General features: G+C 48.3%; 10 protein-coding genes across 10 annotated transcripts; 3 read left to right on the top strand and 7 right to left on the bottom strand.

Moving 5' to 3' along the window:
- Nucleotides 1–2,133: 2,133 nt before the first annotated feature.
- Nucleotides 2,134–3,788, top strand: COCCADRAFT_9551 (uncharacterized protein; the record flags this gene model as incomplete). Its single annotated transcript, XM_007719512.1, has 4 exons — nt 2,134–2,196; nt 2,255–2,437; nt 2,896–3,573; nt 3,645–3,788. The coding sequence occupies 4 exons, from the start codon at nt 2,134–2,136 to the stop codon at nt 3,786–3,788; spliced, it is 1,068 nt and encodes a 355-aa protein (XP_007717702.1).
- Nucleotides 3,789–4,113: 325 nt separating this feature from the next.
- On the bottom strand, nt 4,114–5,179 carry COCCADRAFT_9550 (uncharacterized protein; the record flags this gene model as incomplete). Its single annotated transcript, XM_007719511.1, has 3 exons — nt 4,114–4,774; nt 4,835–4,999; nt 5,061–5,179. The coding sequence occupies 3 exons, from the start codon at nt 5,177–5,179 to the stop codon at nt 4,114–4,116; spliced, it is 945 nt and encodes a 314-aa protein (XP_007717701.1).
- A 217-nt stretch (nt 5,180–5,396) lies between these two features.
- Nucleotides 5,397–5,717, bottom strand: COCCADRAFT_110289 (uncharacterized protein; the record flags this gene model as incomplete). Its single annotated transcript, XM_007719510.1, has 1 exon — nt 5,397–5,717. A coding segment is annotated over one exon (321 nt), but the record flags the coding sequence as incomplete, so codon positions are not given.
- A 1,723-nt stretch (nt 5,718–7,440) lies between these two features.
- COCCADRAFT_110292 (uncharacterized protein) lies at nt 7,441–7,803 on the top strand (the record flags this gene model as incomplete). Its single annotated transcript, XM_007719509.1, has 1 exon — nt 7,441–7,803. One exon carries the CDS (start codon nt 7,441–7,443, stop codon nt 7,801–7,803), a length of 363 nt encoding a protein of 120 aa, XP_007717699.1.
- Nucleotides 7,804–8,226: 423 nt separating this feature from the next.
- COCCADRAFT_110268 (uncharacterized protein) lies at nt 8,227–9,174 on the top strand (the record flags this gene model as incomplete). Its single annotated transcript, XM_007719508.1, has 1 exon — nt 8,227–9,174. One exon carries the CDS (start codon nt 8,227–8,229, stop codon nt 9,172–9,174), a length of 948 nt encoding a protein of 315 aa, XP_007717698.1.
- A 726-nt stretch (nt 9,175–9,900) lies between these two features.
- Nucleotides 9,901–10,065, bottom strand: COCCADRAFT_41406 (uncharacterized protein; the record flags this gene model as incomplete). The annotated part of the gene is made up of 1 exon (XM_007719507.1): nt 9,901–10,065. One exon carries the CDS (start codon nt 10,063–10,065, stop codon nt 9,901–9,903), a length of 165 nt encoding a protein of 54 aa, XP_007717697.1.
- Nucleotides 10,066–15,044: 4,979 nt separating this feature from the next.
- On the bottom strand, nt 15,045–16,596 carry COCCADRAFT_110278 (uncharacterized protein; the record flags this gene model as incomplete). The annotated part of the gene is made up of 3 exons (XM_007719506.1): nt 15,045–15,552; nt 15,601–16,006; nt 16,062–16,596. 3 exons carry the CDS (start codon nt 16,594–16,596, stop codon nt 15,045–15,047), a joined length of 1,449 nt encoding a protein of 482 aa, XP_007717696.1.
- Nucleotides 16,597–17,121: 525 nt separating this feature from the next.
- COCCADRAFT_9547 (uncharacterized protein) lies at nt 17,122–19,012 on the bottom strand (the record flags this gene model as incomplete). The annotated part of the gene is made up of 7 exons (XM_007719505.1): nt 17,122–17,231; nt 17,284–17,792; nt 17,846–18,185; nt 18,249–18,471; nt 18,526–18,585; nt 18,633–18,898; nt 18,952–19,012. The coding sequence occupies 7 exons, from the start codon at nt 19,010–19,012 to the stop codon at nt 17,122–17,124; spliced, it is 1,569 nt and encodes a 522-aa protein (XP_007717695.1).
- Nucleotides 19,013–19,537: 525 nt separating this feature from the next.
- On the bottom strand, nt 19,538–21,074 carry COCCADRAFT_41403 (uncharacterized protein; the record flags this gene model as incomplete). Its single annotated transcript, XM_007719504.1, has 2 exons — nt 19,538–20,345; nt 20,395–21,074. 2 exons carry the CDS (start codon nt 21,072–21,074, stop codon nt 19,538–19,540), a joined length of 1,488 nt encoding a protein of 495 aa, XP_007717694.1.
- Nucleotides 21,075–21,092: 18 nt separating this feature from the next.
- Nucleotides 21,093–21,266, bottom strand: COCCADRAFT_110284 (uncharacterized protein; the record flags this gene model as incomplete). Its single annotated transcript, XM_007719503.1, has 1 exon — nt 21,093–21,266. One exon carries the CDS (start codon nt 21,264–21,266, stop codon nt 21,093–21,095), a length of 174 nt encoding a protein of 57 aa, XP_007717693.1.
- Between the last annotated feature and the right edge of the window lie 915 nt (nt 21,267–22,181).

Here is a 22,181-nt window from a genome sequence, read left to right as displayed (position 1 = left end):
TTTAGCCTTACGCCTTGCCCTTAGCCGTTAATTTTAGAGCCATCAGTGATAGAGAGGAAAGGGTAATAGATCTAGTGGTTTCGGCCTAAGTGTTCCGTGATGTAAATCTAATAAGTAGATTATGGAAACTTTGCTACTAATTAACAAGTCGCGACAAGATATGGCACAGCTGGCCTTATAAAAGATATAGCCAACATAGCCGGTCAGGGGGATGCATCCATATCACGCTTATTTAGGCAAAAGATCCTTCATGCAGGGGCGTGTTTTAATGCAAGGGCTCAGGACTCGCTGCTAACTACCTTCCGCCCCAGGACCTTTCAATCTTAACCCAATTGCAATTCTCCCACTCTAGCGCGGGCGCCACGGATGTTAGTTATCTAAGCATAGTCGTACATCTACGTGTCAATCACTCTACTTCCAACATATATCCTCCGTCTCTACTGCAGGTCCCGAGAACATACTACATTGACCAGCTAAGCTTCTTTGCTCTTAGGGCTGCACGTAAACAGAAAGTATCTGGCTATGTGTGTGATGAACGAGGTCGGGTTAGAGTAAGGATAACTGGCGAATAGTTGAATCCATATCACTGAGTTCAAAACTCAGCGAGCCGCGAGAACGTCACAATCGCAAGTGGTCTTGATCTCGTGTTCAAAATGCCCAGAAACCTCAATAGTTTATCGAAACCTTGGAAATCGTGTTTGTAGCGGAGTATCAATTGGGAATGGTGGTTCTGTGATTAGATGGTCGCTGTGGCTTGCAGAGCTTACTCATTCGACAAATACCAACTTCCCGCCATAAGTGACGTCAGTAGCGTACCATGGCATGCAAGGTTCTTTGAAAGTACGAATGAGGCCAACGGGATACCTATAGGGGCTATACGCTAGCTTTTCTCGCGTATTGAATTTGCTGAGTTCATGTGAATATCTTTACTTGCTGTGTAGTAGTATAGTATACCCCTGAGAGTTCAAGGCGATTGTATTATGTTGTTCTTGGTCTTCGTACAGCAAGCAGACATTTGGTACTTTGTAAATGGACATAGCATTAACAAGCGCAATCTATACACATAAGCCCCTCTATTTTCGATCAAAGTATGTAGTATCCCAGGGTAAACATTACCGAGGAAGTCTTGTGTGTAGATACAATGACCAAGATAGAATATGAAGATGCTACCCAAGTTGCCTGCTCAACCACCCTCGAGACATGTTGTAACGTTAACCTGGTCACACGACAAGAATGAACATGCCCTATTCGCCAGTGAAGCCGCTTGACGTATGTACCCAGGCGTTGTTTGGACATGCTCCACGGGATAGCCAAAGATAAACATGCGTCCACGCGGGGATCTCCAAAGGGGTTTTATTGGGGTCAGCCACTGCCATGTCGACATGCAGCCATGTTATGTCGTGCTTTCTAGCGGCATTGGCAGGGAAACATTATGTGCAGTCTAGCACGCGGGTGGCAGTTGCGATCTAATGAGACCGCTTCATGCAACGCGTAAAAGTGTCGAAAAAGACCAAGTCTGATGCACCTTTTTCGGAGTCTGTCGGCTGGTCGGGTTCAGCCCTGCTAGCGTGTAGCGGGGGGCACAGCCAACCCCACCACCATATTGCCATCTTGGCCGTTTGCAACCCACTTAGTGACATCAAGCTTGCTGGCCTTCAAATCATTGCACTGTATGGGTTTGTACACTAACCTATTTTCATTTCTCTTACGCCTGCGTCTAGATCAGGGCAGCCGCTTTGCTTGCATTTCCTTGCGCCACCGCTGGCTGACCCGCGGTTGACTGGCCGCAGCTTGGCCAACGCCGCCTGGAATTGCTGGGCCCACTAGTATCTGTTAATCCGTGTCGCCGGTAGGGATTTTGTGTTCAACAGCAATTGTGGACTTCGGCAGCCGTACCATCAGCGATCGGCAGTTTCCTGTTGTCTGGGTCAGCCGTATAAGAGTCTGCTAGTGCCCCTCTTGTTTTTCTTTTCTCAAGGGAAGGCTTAGTGTGCACTGTTGTCTAGATTGGAAACCATCCGGACTTCTCTCTTGACTACCATCCCCCCACTAAGTGCTCTACCACGCACATATCTCGTCTTTTGTAGGATACTTGGAATACAGATTCTGCAGCACGTTCGACGGTCGCCCATCATGACGAGCAAACCAATCTTTGTAGCGACCCATCCACGAGCATGCTCAACAGCCTTTGAGCGGGTACGCACCACGACGTTGTTCCCTCTCCTCACAAAATAAGGTTCTCACGGTCATCTAGGTCTTCATGACACGTCACGAAACACTCCAATGTGTTCACGAGCCGTTTGGCGACGCTTACTACTTCGGCCCTGAACGTCTTGCTGAGCGCTACGAGAATGACCCAAAAGCCAGGAAAGAGAGTGGTTATGAGGAGAGCACCTACAGGAACATTTTCGACCGCATCGCGAGAGAGAATGAAGAGGTTCGTTTGCTAATATTTCTTTGTCCCACCGGTGTCATCACCTTTCTTTCCATAACATTCCATCCCTAGGGTACTTCTAGCATCATTTCCAATGTCTCATCTACACGACCCGTCTCATATTTCTTTCTCATGCAATCTTTTCTCATATTTCCGTTTTTCGTTATCTGTTTTGTTTGAGGGTTTTTTTTTCCAAATTTTCAGTTCTATCCTCTTGCCCAATCATTGCATTATCATCACGCCTAGGCTACACAAACCCCAGAACACTCGCCTATGTCTGCATGAATTGGAGGATGAATCCCAATTTTTCTCATACTATCATCAAAACCATCATCATTATGAAACAAGAATTCTCACAGCTGTTCTCGCGTCCTTCTTCCCAGTTTATTATCGTTACTTACATACTAGCAAAATATCCACTTCTCATACCGTCAATAAATCTCACACTCATCGATGCCTAGGGAAAACGCGTGTTCATAAAAGACATGGCGCAATACTGGATTCCACCATCGGGCAAACCGGCGACCATTGCACCATCTCTCTCCAACTACCGCCGCGGCGTAGGAACAAACACGACAGAGCTCTCGCCAGTTCCTACACGCTCTGACCCCGACAAACCACCGTACCCATACGACACCAAAGGCGAGCCTGGAAACCCAACCGTGATCCCCAAAGACCTGCTCGCTACATACCACTTTACCTTTTTGATCCGCCACCCCAAATACAGCATCCCATCGTACTACCGATGCACAATTCCCCCACTCGATGCCATGACCGGCTTCTACAACTTCCGGCCCGATGAAGCAGGCTACGAAGAGCTCCGCCGCCTCTTCGATTTCCTACGGGCAGAAGGCCAAATCGGGCCAAAGTTTGCTGGCCAAACCGACGAAGCGCACAAAGAGCAGGCTAACGGGCACACTGGCGGCGTGGAAATCTGCGTCATCGATGCCGACGATTTGCTGGACAAGCCGAGTGAAATGGTCGAGGCGTTTTGCAAGACGACGGGTATCGAGTGGGATCCTGGTATGCTGCAGTGGGACTCGGAAAAGGACCAGAGCATTGCTAAGGAGGCGTTTGAGAAGTGGAAGGGGTTTCATGAGGATGCGTTGGATAGTGATCGCTTGAGAGCGAGGACGCATGTAAGTCTCATTCCACCATATTTGCTGTGGATGGATTTCGTTTGATGGGGTTGGTGGCTAACGATGAGTAGAAGAAACAGCCCAAGTCAGATGAGCAAATGTTTGAAGAGTGGAAGGAGAAATTTGGCGAGGAGGGCGCAAAAACAATTCGGGATACGGTTGCGGCGAACGTGGAGCATTATGAGTATTTGAAGCAGTTTGCTATCAAGATCTAGGAAGATGGAGATGAGTAGAGTTCCATACTAGAACATGACTTTTGAGTTTCTTTCCTTTGCTTCTAAAGCTAAGATGGGATACAAAAAACAAAATAGAGAGGGAGGGATAAAAATACATTATGCACCCAGCTGAAGGTGCAAACAAATCCCGCATGGTTCGCCAAAAGAAGAAGATAGCCCACCAAATGCATGTAATCGTACCCTATAGGAACAAAAAAAAAGACAAAAGAACATCCTCTAACACCATTTCCCAAGACACCTGCGCTGGCCCAAACAAATCAAAAAATTCAAGATGGCAAGAAAAGAATCAAGAAGAGGAAGCATTTCAGATATGAAGATCGCCCATCTCAATCTGCCGTCTCCTCTCCTCGCGACTCAAATTCCTCGAATGGCTACTTTGTCCACCCGCACTCTCCGCCCGATGCGCACTTCTCCCTCTCTCCTGCAACTGCATCCACGCCTGCTGTTCGCCAAGGCTATCCGGCCTGCTATGCCCCCTGCCCCGCTGCCACTCCGAGTGCGCTTGCACAGGGGTACCCACGAGTTCCTGACTATGCAATTCGCGGTCGTGCTGGTCCGGGTCTTCGGGGAGATCAATGTGGAACGTGCTGTTTGCGTCGGGACTAGGTCTTGAGTCTGATTTGTGGAGGAGAAGCGCCATTTGCTGGTTTACGCGGTCGTCTTCGGTGTAGATGACGGGGGGAGGGTGATCGGCTGGGCGCATGGCGGTGGGGTACATATTTGTGACGAAGTTGTTGTAGTAGGATTGTTCGGACCAGAGGTTGGTGCGGGCGTCGGGGTGTTGGCGCGGTGGGGGCTTGTTTGCGGCCCGGAAGGTGATGATGCAGAGGACAGTGTAGGTGAGTGTTGCGACGGCGCTTAGGACGGTGCCGGTGGTGGCTGAGAGGCCCCAGTGGTAGGCACTAGAGGATAGGAAGTTGTAGGCGATGGAGATGAGGCCGAAGGCTGACGAGGCGAGTGCAGGTCTATGTTGGATATGTTAGCTTTGCGCTTGCCCGTGGTGGGGTGTTTGGGGGTGTTCGCACAGGAAGACGTGTTCGGCTTGAAAGTGTTTGTCGCGACAGGCGAAGCAGAGCAGCGCGGTGAATGAGTAACCGGCTGTCAGCAATGCGACAACGAATACAGAGAGGACGGCTTGAGTGAAGCGCAGCTGTGCGTCTTTTGCGTAGAGCCCAGGCAGTATGAGGTACCTGCGACCATGGTTTAGTTTACGGTGGTTCCGTGTAGGTAAGATTGTGGTACACTACACACCCTCCAAGAATCATCCACGATGCTGCTATGGCGATCAGGCGCCAGTACCACGGGGGTCTCTCTTTCTCCTTGCGGCCATGGTCGTGAATGCTCACATACGCGTCGTTGGCAGAGCGCATTGGATCGGTGGACGAGGGCGTGGCTGGTGGTCCGGGTCACGATTCAGGCGGTTGCTGGCGTCTTACCAGCGGGCGACGGGGAAGCAGATGCTCATACGCGACGGGATGGGACGGATAAACGAGTGAATGAGGTGAGGCAGATGCCTTTAACCAACGTCCCTGTCGCCGTCGTCGCCCTCAAGCTGGGATGCCTGCGCCTGGCCTTCTCGTCTTGAATTCAGCCTGGCGACGTCGTGCACGTCACTTCGGTCCGTTGAGTTGCAGATGCAGCCGAGGCGCACGGCGCAATGGTTTCCAGCAGGTGGTGGGGGTCACCAACACCACTAGCAGCGCGCGACGGAACAGAGTGAGAGCGGAGAGAGAAAGAGGTACGGTTTAGGCTTTGCGAATACCGTTGCAAGCTGGGAGAATGGGAGAATGGAAGAATGACCAAAGACGCGGGCTGAATGCTTAGTCGAGGAACGTGGAATGGAGCCAACGTGCCGGTACGCTGCTGAGGCCGCCGACGACGCCTGCATACACGCTCAGCCACTGGCTGTCATCATCGCCCCGTCCACGCACCATGTCGACACTCTCCTCCCCCATATGCCGCGTTGCGGAGAGGCGCCCACCATCTCTTTGTTCCTCCTTTTGTGTGCTAGGCTACCCAGGGCACTCCCATGTTCCACATCGCCTCACAGCCAATGCCAGCCTCGTATTTTCCCCTCGCCCTGCCACTACCCAACCTGTCGACTGCGCCGCAGCCCCATCGGCCATGCGGCTTATTATTCTTACTCGACTCGTCCGTTGCACTGCTGACGCCTTGGTGTCTTCGTCTTCGTTCCAGTCTTTCAATAGACGCTACTATTAGTGCCAGCGAGATATGACGTCTGATCTTCGTGCTCAGCCCATCAATTCCGTCATGTTGCCTCGCGCCCCAGCGTTACATATCTACAAACGTTGGTGTCACGTGAAGACGCCCTCAGCCCTTGCACTGCCTTGCCCTTCGGATACAGCCCCTTCCGATATGTCTAGTTCATCTGCCAAGTATATGCTCTATACCCGTGTAGGCACATCTATGCGCACTCTCCAAAATTGTATTCTTGGCTTGTGGTCTCTAAGTTGTAGTCATCAAGTATGCGTGGTCCAAGCTGGTACACGAACCGGTCCCACATGCGGGTAGAAACCGGCATCCAAGGTGACTGTGCTGGGTTGCTCTTCCCACACACGGCAAGAACGTGTTCATAACACAATATAAATTCCATAATTTGATCATACAGCATCCAACAAGCGACTTTCCCAGTCATCTTCCTTCTTCAGTAGTATAGTGGTCAGTATTTCCGCTTGTCATGTGACAAATCGCGGGAGACCGGGGTTCAATTCCCCGCTGGAGAGCTTCTGTAATTTTTAATTTTTTTTCTTTTTGTTGCTGCTGTTTAAACCAAGAGGGCGCACGTTTGATCAAGTGCTGACTGAGAGCTTGTATCTTTTGGCATTTTATTATCTTCTTTCACTTTACCAATAGACTATGGTAAAGTTCTATTTTTTTTCGAAAAAAACCTTCTTAAAGTTCCATTGCTTGCATTCATAAAGAACTGTATCTACCTGCGCTACGAATTGCTTGTCCTTAAGAAGCTGATGTTCAGCTCCTGTTCAGCTTTCGCCGCCACCAGAGCAGATGGCTGATACCTAAGGCTTGGCTGCAGTATTCAATCTTCAGCTCATTGCCTCCTCTTCAATCTAGTACCTTTCTCACTCCGTCAGTAATCTTGGAAACTGGCCATCGATCACATACTTCTAACTCATACCCTCTTTACGAAGAAGACTAGGATTTCTTCGCGTCATGAGCTACCAGGCTGCGGCAGATTTCGAGATGTCCGACATACCGTTTGTCACAACTCCATCCCATGTCAAGCGCTACTGCTAACGACTACAGACAGCGAAGCTTATACGTCGAGTTATTAGATAGTGATGATGCGTCTAACGCAAAAGGCGCTCCACAGCGAACATGGGCTTATCTCCGCGACAGCCTACGTCCACTTCGACTGCAATTGATCAATCTCGTACTCGACCGCTTCATTGGTTGGAAATCTGATACTGAACACCGGAAAGTCGCAATGTACTGCAAAAGACGTGTGGCAGCTTCACACGTTCTACTCCAACTTTTGCCTCTAGGCGGGGCAATAGCACTTTTGATCCTCCAATGGACAAACTATTGGATAGGAACCCAAACTAACGTTTCTACATTCCTACAATTTGCAGCCAAGTTTCACGAATTGACAATGCAGGCCTCGCTTGTCGAAATTTTGCTCTGTGTCATTCGTACTGAGGTGGTCAACGGATACATCCCGTTAGGCGCGCTTTCTAGTGTCACACAGGCAACCCAGTTGTCGTACCTCTGGTCTCTTGACTTTATCTCGACATTTAAATCTCCAGCTCATAAGGGATGGCGGAGAATAGTATTTCCTCTTGTTATCTTAACTGTTTTACCTCTAACATCGCTTGTTGGACCTTCGAGTGCTATTCTTATGATACCCCGTCCAGATACCCCACACATCATCCGAGAAGACAATCGCTACCTGCCTAATTCGACTAATGATGTCTATCCTTCCTCCTTGAGCCGAACCAATGGTTTGCCGATGTGAGTACCGAGTCCTTTTCGCACAGCCGAGACTGAGAGGTTGTCTAGAGACCTTGTGGGCCTCAACGCAACTCTACTGAGCTCCAGAATGCAAAACAAAGACAGGCAAAACGAACTAAATGACATGATCGCGGCCGATCAGAGCGGCCTTTCGTATCTGCCGAGATCCATACGTGTATCCAGTTTCCAGAACATGGAATTTATCGAATACAATACGACGTTACCGACTTCCTTCAGTTCTGTATTATTTGAGGATGTGTTTGATCATTCCCAAAATCATTCAGATGATCCTAGCAGCTCCTTTTACAGAGGTGTAGGAAATCAAACCATAAGCCTCAGGACATTACATCCAGTGGTATCGACACGATGCACACTCCATCGTATGGACGAATTGGATAATCTAATTTATGTGTTCGAAAACAGAACCATGGGTATTCCCATTACTATCCAAACACTTTTGGATCGAGTCTCCAACTTCACTGGCTCTAGCAACGCAACAATTCGAGTCCCCGCACAGGACCCTACTACAGACTTCAAGCAAGTGTTTTACCCTCCGATCTGGATGTCGTCACCAGAAAGTAGTTCAAACTCACTGATTGGCGTTTTTTTCAACTGGCAGTCGATTAATCTGTCAGACGAGTTGCCACATTCGCTCCCATGGATCTTGGCACAACCCAAGTCTTACGGGTCCCATTTATCCGTCCAAGCTTGTACGATATCGGCTTATTGGAACACCGGAGAGTTGCAGATGATTCAAAAATCGGGCGGGGCTGTTGTACAGACTGCGGAGTTACCCATGTCAGAGCCACATAACGCAAGGCCCATAACCTTGGATCTAACCGGCATCGACAAGATTCAAAGCCCTGAATTCCTTCGCGACCTGTGGTCTACTGGCTCAATCAAGTATAACCTTGGGATTATTTTTGCCCTCGCGATCGCCGAAATACCTAACAACGATTTCCAACCATCGTCTGAAATGCCACCTGATTTCAATGAACACAACATGACTGTTTTCAAGTGCACTACCTTTATTTACGGCTACGGATACGGCAGCAGATCGACTTCTATCCGACTTGCGATACTAGTCATGATCACATACTGCGCGATCGCTACCGCCTACATTGGATACATTCTAGTCACCGGATCTACATCGACAGCATGGAACTCCACCATAGAACTAGTTGCTCTTGCACTGCATTCAAAGAAACCAGATTACCTTGGACATATTTCTGTAGGACTCGACTCGATTAAGACGATGAAAGAAGGTGTTGGAATCCGTGTTAATCAGGACAACGAGCTTGAACTGGTCTTCGCGCACGACCGCGACATTGAAAAGCGGTATCTAAAGAAAATTCAGAGCAACAAAGAGTACTAGGGACCAACTGGTATCAGTTAGCTTTCAGTATCGCGGTTCATAGCGATTTCACATTTGGCTCGGTAGAAGCACTATAGATATCTCAGACACAGAAGTAAAGAATAAATTTTTGGAGCGGCAAAATTATGTACAGAGAGTGTGAGAGCACCGAGTTCACTAAAATTATGAGCGGGCACATGCACTATTACTATTCAAGGCCTACTTAGGATAACAGCTAATATTAATCTGAACTAGATCCAAGTTAGATATATACCGCTGATATAATAGCTAACTCCCTTCTACTTGCATTTAGTAGATTTTGAATCTCCTCTGGTACTAGGCCTATAAATTTCTATCGAATTAAGGTGTTTCTACTGGCCTACGCACTTCCATATGCCTTTGAGTGACACTTCCCACCAGAGATGTCAACAATCAAGCCAAGCCATGCCAAGCTCCAGCTTGGCTTGCCTCAGCTTGATAGGCAAAAGCAAAACCGCCAGCTTGGCTTGGTGTATCAAGCCAGCTTGATTGATGTGCTTGATGATCTTGATAGTCATAGCATCTTTTTCAAAGTCATCAGAATAGGTGATATCAGCTATATAGCGACTATTTTTGGTGTTAAGTTTCGCTATCACTGTTAGTATCGCTTTCCCACTTGCTCAGCTTATATAACCCCTCTATACTGTTATTAATTATAGTGACTTTTGAGCTAATATTATCGTTGCCTAGAACAGCTTTGCGCCACTGTCATACGCACTGTATCGCCGCCAAAAGCTGCGGTTGTATACCTCGTCGGTGAGGCTCTAGTAGAGCCCCAAGCTCACTCAACATGCGCTCACACTCGCAGCTTGACGCTGGTATCGAGAGCACGTCTAGCGCAAGCCTGCTAAGACGTGGGTAACGATCTCGCATGAGTAGCTAGTATCTTGTAGGGTTATTGGCGTATTCAGTGTCTCTCTCTACACATTACACGAGTCATAGTCCCTCCCCCAGAGCAGCGTTTGGGTAATAGGATTAATCGTATGGGGGCTACAGCGGAGGTGGCGATGAGAGGCGTTAGAGTACACCGTCCGCGCGATTGCGTCTATCGCAGCGTCATTATTTCTCGCGTTATCGAGTACAAAGTAGCTAATACGGTCTAAGTCGACATTGAACTGTGTTAGCGTTTCTATAACAATCTCTGCTATACTTTCACTAGTATAAGCGCCTGTCAACTGCGGCAGCGCGATAGGTACGTTTACAATGTTGCCTTGACGATTAACATAGTGTGCGACAATGCCTAAAAGGCCGCGCTTACCGCCCTTTGTTGTCCAGCCGTCAAAGCCAATATGTATCTTGCTCCGTACCCGTGATAGCGCTCAAATAACCTGCGGCTTAAGATAGTCATATAGGCGTAAGATATAACTAGAGATGCTATAATAGGAAGCCTATAGAGCATCTTCCGCTTGTAGATTAGCTGACGCGATAAGGTCTCGAAAAACTAGCGACTCGAAAGTAGAAAGTGGCTTGTTAGTTTTAATAATCTAGGCAAATGCTGCAAGCCTAAAGCGCTAAATATTAAAACTAGAGAGCTTATTCGTGACTGCTTGGCTAACTCGATTGCTAGTAAGCATAGCCTAGATAGTGTTAAGTACTTCCGCATCAATTTTCTCGAGTGTCTTGTAGCCATGGCTAGGCTTATGTTACGAGATGTCCTGAGACATACGCACGTCTCCAGACTAGACTGGCAAATGGGTTGAGGTAGGGTAGGAGTAGGGTTGCCAAGAGTTGGGTAGGGGTAGGGGCAGGGTTACTGAAAACTGCCAAGACTAGAGTTGGGGTAGGGTACGGGGTTGCTAAAGCTAGGTAGGAGCAGAGTTGGGTTGACTGTGGCTTGGGTAGAGGTAGGGGTGGGTTACTTAGTGCTAGGTTAAGCTGGGTCTTAGTCATATACTACAATAGTTAACGTGCGCCACCAGTAAGCTGAACGCCCCACCCAAACTGACGCGACTCTCTCTATAACACTACCATGCCACGACAATAACGCTCTATACATACTTCTCGTGAAGTCAGAATAAGTCTTGCTATCGCATGTTATTATAGTAATTCAAGCCAGTCTATCCATACTCTTATAAAAGCGTATAATGTGCTAAAATCAACACTATACACGCGTCTCTATGGTATCTAGCCACGATTAGAAACAGTCTCTATTAATTGAAAGCTATCGTCTATTATAGAGCAGTCTCTCGTGTAGTAGATTCTAGCCCTTAATTAATGCGGATTTCCACCCTATATCATCGACGTATGACAAATAGCAGACGCTCTACTCGCCGCGCGTGGCCAAGATCTATCTCTACTACCTACTAGTAAGTACTAGGTATCGCGATTCATCTAGAGCCAGCCTAAGCTTTAGATAAAGTGGACTAGAGGATTATATAGTTAGCGCGCCTCCTGCGAGGATCCTATTATAATTACCGCCTAGTTTAAGCTGGTAGAGGAGACGCGTCAGACGTACGGCGTTCTTAACCAGGATATCTACAACTTTAACGAAACTAGATTCGCGATAGGCGTAGCTACATAGCACTTCTAAAGTCGTTACAAGCTCTAATAGAGTAGGTAGAGCAGTCATCGTCCAGCCAGGCAATCGCGAGTGGGTAACAGCTATCGAGTGTGTTAACGCGTCTGGCTAGTCTCTTCCACCGCTTATAGTTCTCTCTAGCAAAGTTCACCAGGCTAGCTAGTATAACAGACTCCTACTTAACTAGACTATTAGCGTCTTAGAAAATGGCTAGACGATAGGTGAGCTTAGTGTAGAGTAGATAAAGCACTTTAATCAGCATATAGCTGCTTATATAGCTAGAGTCTATCAGCTTCTTATCCTAGACAGCTATAGCAGCTACGTCACTCTAGAGCTCGATTAGTACTGCGCTAAGAAGAAGATTATTACTCTCTATATGCCACCCTATACCTCGCATCTCCTATAGCTACTTAATATAAGCTACTTCTCTCCACTTAAGCGCGCGTATAGACGTAAGATTAAAGAGCTCGCCTATTAAGGCGTCTACTATATTAATAAGATAGACTTTCTTACAGTCTATACGCAGATCTAGTAGACAATTTTTACGCAGTAGAATATCTAGGCAGGCTTTTAAGCAATAGGCCTTGTTTCTCTCTATCTATATCGTGTTCTATTATCGCTGACAGTCGTCTAGACGCCATTTCTACTATAGACGACTATAGACAGAGACGCTATAACGTAGGCAGAAACGCTGTATACAGTAGAGCAGCTTCGGCAGCAGGTGCTCTATCCCTAAGAGCGACTATAACAGCAACGCCGGCAGTCAGATAGCCTAATAAGCGTTGCTATACGCCAGCCTGTAAAAAGCGCTTAGCTTACAATATAATTAGCAATAATACTTACAGAAGAAAATAAGAAGCTATGTCTAGTTAACTAGCGTTAACAACGAAAGTAGGATTAGCAGCGTTAATATATTGCTTCTAGTATAGTACTCTACATACAGTAGGGCTGGGCCCGCGGCTACGCGCCGAAACGTTTTCGCAATCTCTATATGATTGCTAGTTACTGTCTGCAGCACGGATTCATCAGTAAGAATATTGGGACCATAGGTGCGACCTATATTGGTGGCTACGGCGCTGTAGAAGGATTTTGCTAGCAAGTCACATGCATTGAGTATTGCGTAAAGAGGGTAAGAGGGAGAGGGGTCCAAGAGGACTTCTGTGCCGACCCAGAATATGACACCGCTAGCTTGCAGGGTGTAGTATGTAATGTTGAAGAAACTGGGAGAGAGAATTGAGGATTTGTCTGGATAGGGGCGGAAGTCTGAGGTGTATGGGTTAGACTGGCAAAGAGATTTTGTCGGGGCAGCAAAGGGTACAGACCCATGCTTCCGCTTTGCCATCTACCGTCTTCTTTTATCGCGCTTTCCGCTGCTTTTATCTTAAAGGACGTATCGAGCCATCCGTAGGACATCAGTGACTCGGCCCACCACATGGCGGGGTCTTTGGTGTTGTTGCTAGTAACGAATTGATTCAGCTTTGTTGTGCGGAAAATCCCCATTGGTCCTGGTCTCCACCCGTTAGGTCATACCGCTTGTTCGCGTTTGGAAGAATAAGATTGTAATCAGTAGTGAAATCGAATTGCGTATGTCCCTGCTCGTTCGTGATGAAGCAGGATATTGCTGCCAGCAGCGGCTGTCCCCATCTGGACCAAGCTACTTGCTGTGCGGTTCGTCCCATCTCCTTGGCCATTTCGATCTTGATGTAATTGATCGTACAATTTTTGAGAGTATTGTTCAAGTAGCGCATAGATGGCGAAGGGACGAGGAGGCCATCCTAATCCGTAGTCGTGATGCTATCTATGGAGTATATGAAGCCGTTCTTTCTAGTATTGAACTTTTGTTGTGCTCTGATTTCCTTGGGCTCGCAGCCGGGTGACAATTTGCGTATGCCCTTAAAAAATGGTTTGTCGTAACACATCTTCTTTGCTATGGTCGCGTTTGGATTAGTGGAATATGTTATCTACAGATCGTAGCCTGTGATAATGGTGTTGATAGATGATAGAAATATTGTTGCAAGTAAAAGCAAAACGATGATTATGGCGGCGAAGAATTGAAAGGGGTATCGCTAAGTAATATTGTGGTTAAAAGTGAACATAGCTGAAGCTTGAAAGGTACTGTATAGATGGTAGGGCTTATAAGAGAGGCTAGCATTATAAATAAGGAGCTTAAAATCTGTAGCTTATAAATAGGTCGTACAGCTCTATAAAGCTAAGACTTTACCTAGGCCAGAATCTATACATGCTCAGCTACTGCTGTAGTTTACTGGTCCTTCTAGACTTATACGTTGTGATAGCTGTACGCTACTAATAAAAGTTTAACCCGCTTAACGATAAGGCATACCCTATTAAATAAATAGGAGACTTTAGACGATTGCGGACTAAGAGAACTCTATAGCTGGAAAGTAATAGTAATTGACTAATATTCCTCTATATATGGCGAAAAGCACTGCTCGGTGAAGGATAGTATGTACTCCTAGCTATAATAAAGCCAGTGTTATCTAGGAAACATTTATAACTACGCTTAGAATAAAGTCTCTTTATCTTAACCTCTACCTAGACTACTTGATTTCTCTTAAAGACCTTTGATCCGCCAAAAATACTAAAAAGCTACAATCTACCAGTGAACGCATCTCAGAAAGGGCGAGGATGGCTTATCGGCCGCTGTCATGGCACAGATAGACTGGCGCAGCGTCAACTTACACCGTGCTCGACTCGCCTCGTAGCATGCTCTTGGAGGCCTTGTGGCGCTATCTCGTGCGCTTTGGCCGCTTTGTCGAGCTAGACAAGGTATCAGATAAGCAGATGTATCACGCGCATAGTATACATCCTTTCTGCTATAGCGCGAAATTTCGCCCTATACTGCAGGTGGCACTGCAGGACTGCATACAGGTAGGTAGTTAATCAATTAAAAAAATATGCGTATTAGGCCAGTCTGACAACTATAAGCTATCAAGGGTGTATAAAGTATTATGTATTGTGCTAACTACATATAACTATATAATGATAAGAGCAAGTTTAAATACAGCTTTGTTAGTCAGTGGCCAACCACGTAACTACACATGGAACTTCTAGGCTTACACCTTCTAATGTGGACGTTCATAGGCTCTTAGCCTTCACATCCCTCGTTAAGGAGAGAATCCTTCTTGTTACTTGTAACAGCTAGAGAGTGTGTGCGGTGTTCGAGCCACGATACGTTTCAATGCACGCAGAGTGTGTCCTCGCCTACTCGAGTCCACACTTGACCTAGATCGATCGCTATGCACCAAGCGTGCTGCCTGATGACCAGTTGGCTGCGATACAAGATTCTAATGCAAAGCTTCAATCTTTGCCTTTTTTACATAACAAGCACGTTTGACAATTGGGGCAGACATACGGTCCACCGTTCGCCAGGTCTCCGAGCCCATATATTTTTCAAGCTCTGTATCGCTGTAGGAATATTGCGAAATCGCGTACGTGCATACACCTGTTCCATGCGATGTACGAAGAAGTCTCTTTGGCTCTGATCTGTCGAAGCTGCTCCAGCAACAAAGCACACCCAGACCAGTGCATGTGCGCCACGATCATTTGGTGAGACTTGCGATATGAGGCCGATAAGTTGGTGAATAGACTCTTCCTGGATAGTGTCGTGAAATCTTGAGACTGCATGGGCATCGACTGCACATCTGGTGTATATATTGCATGCAGAGACAAAGCACTGTAATATCAGGTCTGCAATGCGCCGGTCTTCGCTGTCTTCGGGGAGATGAGAAAAGGACAAGAAGCTCATCAGAGACTCTGAGGCTTTCATCATGGTGAGCACGCCGACCTCTTCGCCGAGCAGTGGCACGCCGAGCAGCTCGAACCTGATGCTCGTTAGTATGGCTGTGCAAGTATCCTCCAACATTACCTACATATTGGTTTGTGCTTGTAAGAAATTTGAGATGATGGGATCAGCATCTCTGCCTGGGTTACTCATGGACAAGCTGAGCAACATCTGAACGAAGAAGCGATAGTCAGCACTTCCAGTCACTGTCTCGCCCACAAGAAGCACAACCAAAGTTGCCCAGGTGAACTTGTTAAACACCTTATCGGCAGACTGCTGCAAGGAATCGTTGCGTAAGCGTGAAATAACAGCAGCGCGTCCAGCCTCAGCTGCTCCTTGAAGTTCGGGCCGCTGATGACTAAGATGTTGTGCAGCCACAACACCCACTGCCTGGCGCAGCAGATCGTCTTCGAGCGCCATTGGTAGGACTAATGATCTGTAACCATTTTTGTTGTCGTCGAACACCACCATAGCTGGGGCAACGACATGAGAGACTGTAAGATTGTGAGTAAATGGTCAAACTATGGCCGATTCTAGATTGCAACTTACAGTATGAGAAGAGCATCCGCAACTTTGGGTCAATTGGCGCAACCCAAGGCACAATTTCGTATGATTCGGAGTAACGAACCACAATCGAATTGTAGCCTCGACCGATGTCTTCCATATCAGCCTCGGAATCTGCATTTGTGTTTATAGGGGCCGACAACAGAAATGCTTCCCTACCATCATGCATTCCTGTCGAATTGATTGTGTGAGGTGTCGGTGGTCCTTGCGCAGTCTCGTTCAGATCACTCTTCCTCTTCTTCCTAGCGCGTTCCTCACCCGGCCAGCGCAATAATTGAAACTCGATAGTGTTCGGTAGCTCCTTGCAGCTATCATCGCCTCCAGTCTTCGGGATTTTGCAATCCTTAAGACGTCCTCTTCTGGCTACTCCTTCAGCGAATCGAATCCTGCCCATCCCAGAGCATTCGATGCCCTTCTTCGCGCATTTGCGACATGATGGTTCGGTCTTGTCACAGACAATCCTGCGGCACGAGCATTGGAAGCAGCCCCGCTCTTTCTTCACATTACCATCTGGAGGCATGCTGATGCCCGTGCTCCGAATCTGACGAGCCTGATGAAACTTGGAGGACCACGATCAAGGGGACCAAGTTGCATGCAACTGGCGTTCACAACGACGCAGGCCCGGGCTATCTCAACTGTTACAATAGTCAAGTAGAACCTCGATCTTGGTATCCATGAAGGTGCGACAAGATCTGCAGAGGAGTATTGCAATGCGTACTATACGATCGTGCTCTATCGCGGAGTAGAAGCAACGCGGTTGGTGTGCTACTTGCGTTCGGGCCGAATTCGGAAAGAACATTTGCTTGGCGTCTGGTCCTTTCCCACTAGTACGTATCAGGTGAACTAACGAAGTTCTCGCAACATAGCGTAGATATGCAACACAAGACGGCATGCTGACAATCTCAATTACAGCGACAAGCTCCCTCTTTCAAGCATGTATCACGAAGCGATTCACATGGACGGAAAAACACAAAATGTGGTGACCTCACAGCCAGAGTCGATCAAATTGAACGCTCACATACACTACATAGACGAAAACGTCTATCTACTCCGTCAGGACTTGCAAGCGCGGGCCATGGAAGTGCTTGCGCGCATGTCCGAACCAATTTGCCGCTGTGAAGATAGCCATCACGCCGATGACTGCCGACGCGTAATCTGGGAGGAGTCAGTCACAACAATACCAGATCAGTATTGGGGGACCACTTACTCATGCTCGTACCAGTCACAGGTATGACTGTTGGGAAGTTGTAGAAGACCAAAACCAGGATTGCGAAGCCCACTGTAATCAAGTTCGCCGCCCAGCCCAAGACCGCTGGCACCTTGAAAGAGCGTGTACTCGGCAGCCACTTTGGTGAGCGCTTGCGCATCATGAGCAACACTACCGGGAACGCATATGTCACGTGCTGCAAGATCAAACCAGTTCCAATGAAGGCATTGAAAGCAGATGTCGATCCCAAGTAGATGCAGCCAATGATGAACATGATCGCGAAGTTGAAGATTAAGGCAGCGATGGGTACCTGCTGCTTCTCGTTGATCTTACCGAGCCAGCGGCTGCCGAAGATAGCGTCGTCTCGTGCAAAAGACCAAGTCAGCCGAGACGCTGTTTGGTGGGTTGCATTGAGAGCAAAGAAGGCTGCGAGCAGGAGAAGAAGCAGGAAAACGGTCGCAGCAACATCTGACCGAGTTGCCTGACGCCAAATTTCATAAACGGGTACACTAAGCGGACATCTCAGCATGGAAGGGGATAGCCACCGAAGGGGGAGACATACCCAGTCGCCGTCGTGACCACAGCTTCTAGATCGCTGGTGCAATACATCATGATGATGGCGAAGATGAAGGATGTGACGAAGCCGATGGATACCGTGCTCATTAACGCTCTAGGCACGACCACTCCTGGGTTCTTGCACTCCTCTGCCAGATGTACCGCACCATCAATACCGGCATACATATAGTTTGGCGAAACGAGACCAGTGAGAAAGGCGACGCCGTTGGACCAGCCACTCTCGTTAAGGAAAGTCGCCCACACAGACTTGGTGGGCTGAAAATGCGGTGCAGTCCGCGCGAGGCAAGTGATAATGATTACAAAGAAACTACTGATTGACACGAAGACTATACATTCATTCCGTTAGTAAGAGCGCCACGGTAGCCGTAAAATTTTGGTCCTTGACTTACAAGCGAGGTCATGAATCCACATAGTGCGACGAAGTAGGTAGACGTTGTACATGAGAACCAGCACATTGATGGCTTGGTATACGAGGAAAGCGTGCCACGCCTGCAGAACATACGATGGGTTCCAGAAGATCGCCATACCGAGGCACAATTGGGGAACGATGATGGCAATCCCTGCACAGATCGCTATCCAGGAGAACACGTTCGTGGCTCCGCAGTAGTAGCTCTAATGTTCATCAGTGCTCTTGTCACTCAGGTCATGCTGTGCAAGTCAACATACCAGCCCACGACTCCATCTTTCAGGAGCCAGAATGGACACCCAGTGATATTGACCGCCAGCCTACCATGTCAGTGTACTCAATTCATCCATGGTGTACTCAGACTTACAGTAGGGTACACGCTCGCCAGCTCCGCCAGTGAGATAGCGCACGCACCAACCAGAACACACATGATGATGGGGCCATAGATCAACGTCACTGGGCCGCCTTGTGCAATGGCCAAGGCAAAGGTGGCAGCAATGCCCGCCCAGCTGTTGCATATGATCCAGCCTGCGGAGATTGTCTCTTTGCCGCTCATGTTCCTTGCATCCGCGTTCTGGAGCACAAGACCTTCAAGGCGCACATCTTGAATCTGTCCTTGATGCTGAGATGGCACTGCGCTTACCGTCAGTTGAGCGTTTGCGGCAGTAGACGTTTCCGTCACTCACATTTCTCGAGATCCGTGGAAACTTTTGAGTCGTACTGCGTCTTCGTGTCGGCGAAGTCCATGTCGGTGGGGCGAATAGGATAGTTAGCTGCTCTGCTACGAAAGAGACTTGTGGCAAAAGGATTAAGTACTGATTGGGCGCTTGCCTTATCATAGTCCTTTTCTTTTCAAGAGATAGGATATGTATCAGGGACGAAGCATCGCCTATCGCGTATCGTTGCTATCGACATCCCTATCAATCTATCTGGACCGCGAGCCACAAGATAGATGGCCGTCATTAGGGTTCTCCCTTTATTGCCCTAAACGGGCAAGCCCGCACTGCCCACGGCAGTGGGACGCTACTCGAACGCGGGGCTGGTGCTACTAGGGCTGATCACATGCTGTCAGGCACTTAGTGCATACGCGGCAAGATACCTTCGGCGCCGATAGTATGGAACGCGGTCTGGCCTTCGGCATCAACGCCACAACTTCTATTGGAGCGGATTGAGCCTACGTTTTGACACGATGGTTGAGGATTGACACTGTTTGGGTACATGCCGACGGTTTTGAGTTTATGTCTCGAGGACGGGCTATTGATTCTACATAGTTTACAACGTAGGCTTTACCGGCTCGAGCTCGGCCAGCTCCTTCCTGACCTCGAAAGCTGCTCGTGTCCCCTCCTCGATAGCTCCATCTATAAAGCTTCTCCAGCCTAACGCCCAGTCTGAGTTTGCAAACAGCACATTTCCGTGCCTCTGCCTCATATCATCGAGATGATTGGCGATCAGGCCAGGTGGCGGGAAAAACCAAGCGCCTTTTGCGAACTCGTCCTTTGACCAGTTGTGGAACACTAGCCTCTTTATGTGAGGCTCCGTCTTTTGTTGCGCGAACATGTTGGTTACAGCACGCTTAGTGGCATCGATGTTGACTTCGGGATCGATGTGCTTGTTGCTACCGCCGAAGCAGACGACATGCGTATTACCTGCGGGTGTCGTGCCGTCACCAATCGCGTACATGAGTTCGTTGTGCGGGTACGTGACACCTGTCCACGACCGAAGTTCTTTGTTCGAAATTTCGGCATGCACCTTGACACATTGATTGACGTGACCTGTCGCAATCGCTGCCTTCTTGCCAGCACTGAGTGGTGGATCGAATGTGACCTCTCCCAAGACGTTCAGCGGCATAGCTGAGATGAGCCGTGCAGCGGAGTAGCGGCGTCCATCACGTGTTGTCACTTCGACTGTGCGGCCTGTGTCTTTGACGTGTTTGACGGGGCTGTTGAAAGCGTATGCTAGGCGTTTTGTTGCAAGCGCTTCCTGGAAGAATCTGATGGCGAAACTCGACTGGCCGTTCTTGAACTTCCAACTGATGAGCATGTCTATGCAGCCCGCGTAGGTATAGCCGCACATGGCCCACCTGGAAGTCGTCAGTGCATGCAAACACTTGATTATACTGAAAGACTTGCCAGTGCATGAACTCGTGGAAGCTCATGGTAGTAAGTGTGGCACCACTGCAGAGTAGAACAAACGACTCGAGTGCTGCGCGCTCTTGTGGGGAGAGCTCTGATTCAATCTTGTTAATACGATCTTGAGCGGACAGCTTGTCGAGGTCCTTTGCAGCCGGGATGTGGAACGTGTCGTACGGAAGAGGAATAATGTTCCTTCCGTAAGCTCCGTCGATGTTTGTGAACTTATTCAGAGCCGAAATAAGGAGCTCATCCTCCTTGTCGTGGGTCATTGTGTATCCCTGCTGTCCAATGTTCAGTTCGTAGTGATTCACGCCATGCGAGAAGTCAAAGGACCTCTCAACATCGTTCATCATTTGGTATCTCAACATCTCGCGCCATGTGTTGGACTGTCCCCAATGCACCCATGTGCCGCCCATCTCGAATGGGTAGCCGTCGATGTTGGACGACCATGATCGACCACCAACGCGGTCACGACCCTCGAGCAAGAGCACCTTCAAGCCCTCAGCCGAAGCATTACGCGCAGCTGTGAGACCGCAATACCCAGCGCCGACAACGATAACATCGTAAACGACCTCAGAAGTTGAAACATTGGTGGGTGGGTTGATAGCTCCAAGAGTTGGCAGGCCTGCTGTAAGACCGGATGCAGGAGTCCATGTGTAGCCGTCGCGAGAAGTCATGTCTAGAGTGGAAATGGCTCAGCTGCAGCAAAGATGGCGGTCAAACTTGAACAAGGTGCGGTGACGGCACCACAACAGCGGCCGAGGGCCATCAGTCTTAAACGGCGCACGATTCCAGGGCCCATTTGCTATCGGTTGTAAGCAGAAAAGATCGCATAGTTCAAGTGCAGAACACAGGTTGGCGGCATCCATCTGAGAAAGCTACGGCCAAGACCTCTAGCGTAGCACTAGTATCGCATTAGCGCCATGGAGGTGGCAAGAGCACGAAGCGGGGCTTCCTGATTAGGATGTTAAAGTGAGAAACCGCCCACAAGCATATCAACGACTCATGGCCGCGATCAGCCGTATCGTATTCCTTTTCAGTTTCATAACTTGACGCGCTTTGATAGTGCTACCCTGGTTCTTGATAAACGAGACCGGTCTCGGGATACCTTGTCGACGCGGCACAGATCGTGTGTAAATCGACATGTGCTAGTACAATTTGCTTACTAGTGTGGTTGACGTGAAGAAAATCTACACAGCTGTTTTTTTCTAAGAAGCTGGTAAAAGAGGCTAGAGAAGTGCGTAAATTGGCCAAAATGGCGCGGCAGAAGGTGAATAAAGCAAGGGCTGCTGAACTAGCTGCCGCGCGCGCTAAAAAAGAACAACAACGCGCTACTATAACTATAAGAAAATAATCCGGCGATCCGTAAAATACAGTTACGCAGAAAGTCCCTGTTTCTAATAAGTCAAGAATATCAGAGCATGGTGGTATTACCGGCCGCCAAAGTAATGGTATAACTACACCGCCGCCCGCCCAGCCTACCACCAAAACCACCATGCACGGCCGCAATATATAACTACCTAAGAAATTTAAGTGAGTAGCAATATAAAATACTCTTATAATACTGCTCTGCTTTAAAAAAAATTGCCCGATCTTATCTTTTTAATAAGGCTCTGTAGCCTTTATTTTAGTGGGCACCCAAATTTGGTGGGGTGTTGCAACAAGTGAACTATTGCAAGCTTTGACCACTTAACGTGGTTCACAAGCGAATCGCTCACCCAAGCGAATCGCTCGCGCCCCACCAGCGCGACAACTTCAACACATTATCACAGACTTTTATTACA

The sequence above is a fragment of the Bipolaris zeicola genome (genome assembly GCF_000523435.1).
Source record: "Bipolaris zeicola 26-R-13 unplaced genomic scaffold scaffold_316, whole genome shotgun sequence".
Lineage (NCBI taxonomy): Eukaryota > Fungi > Ascomycota > Dothideomycetes > Pleosporales > Pleosporaceae > Bipolaris > Bipolaris zeicola.
This window is presented reverse-complemented; position numbering and strand designations above follow the sequence as displayed.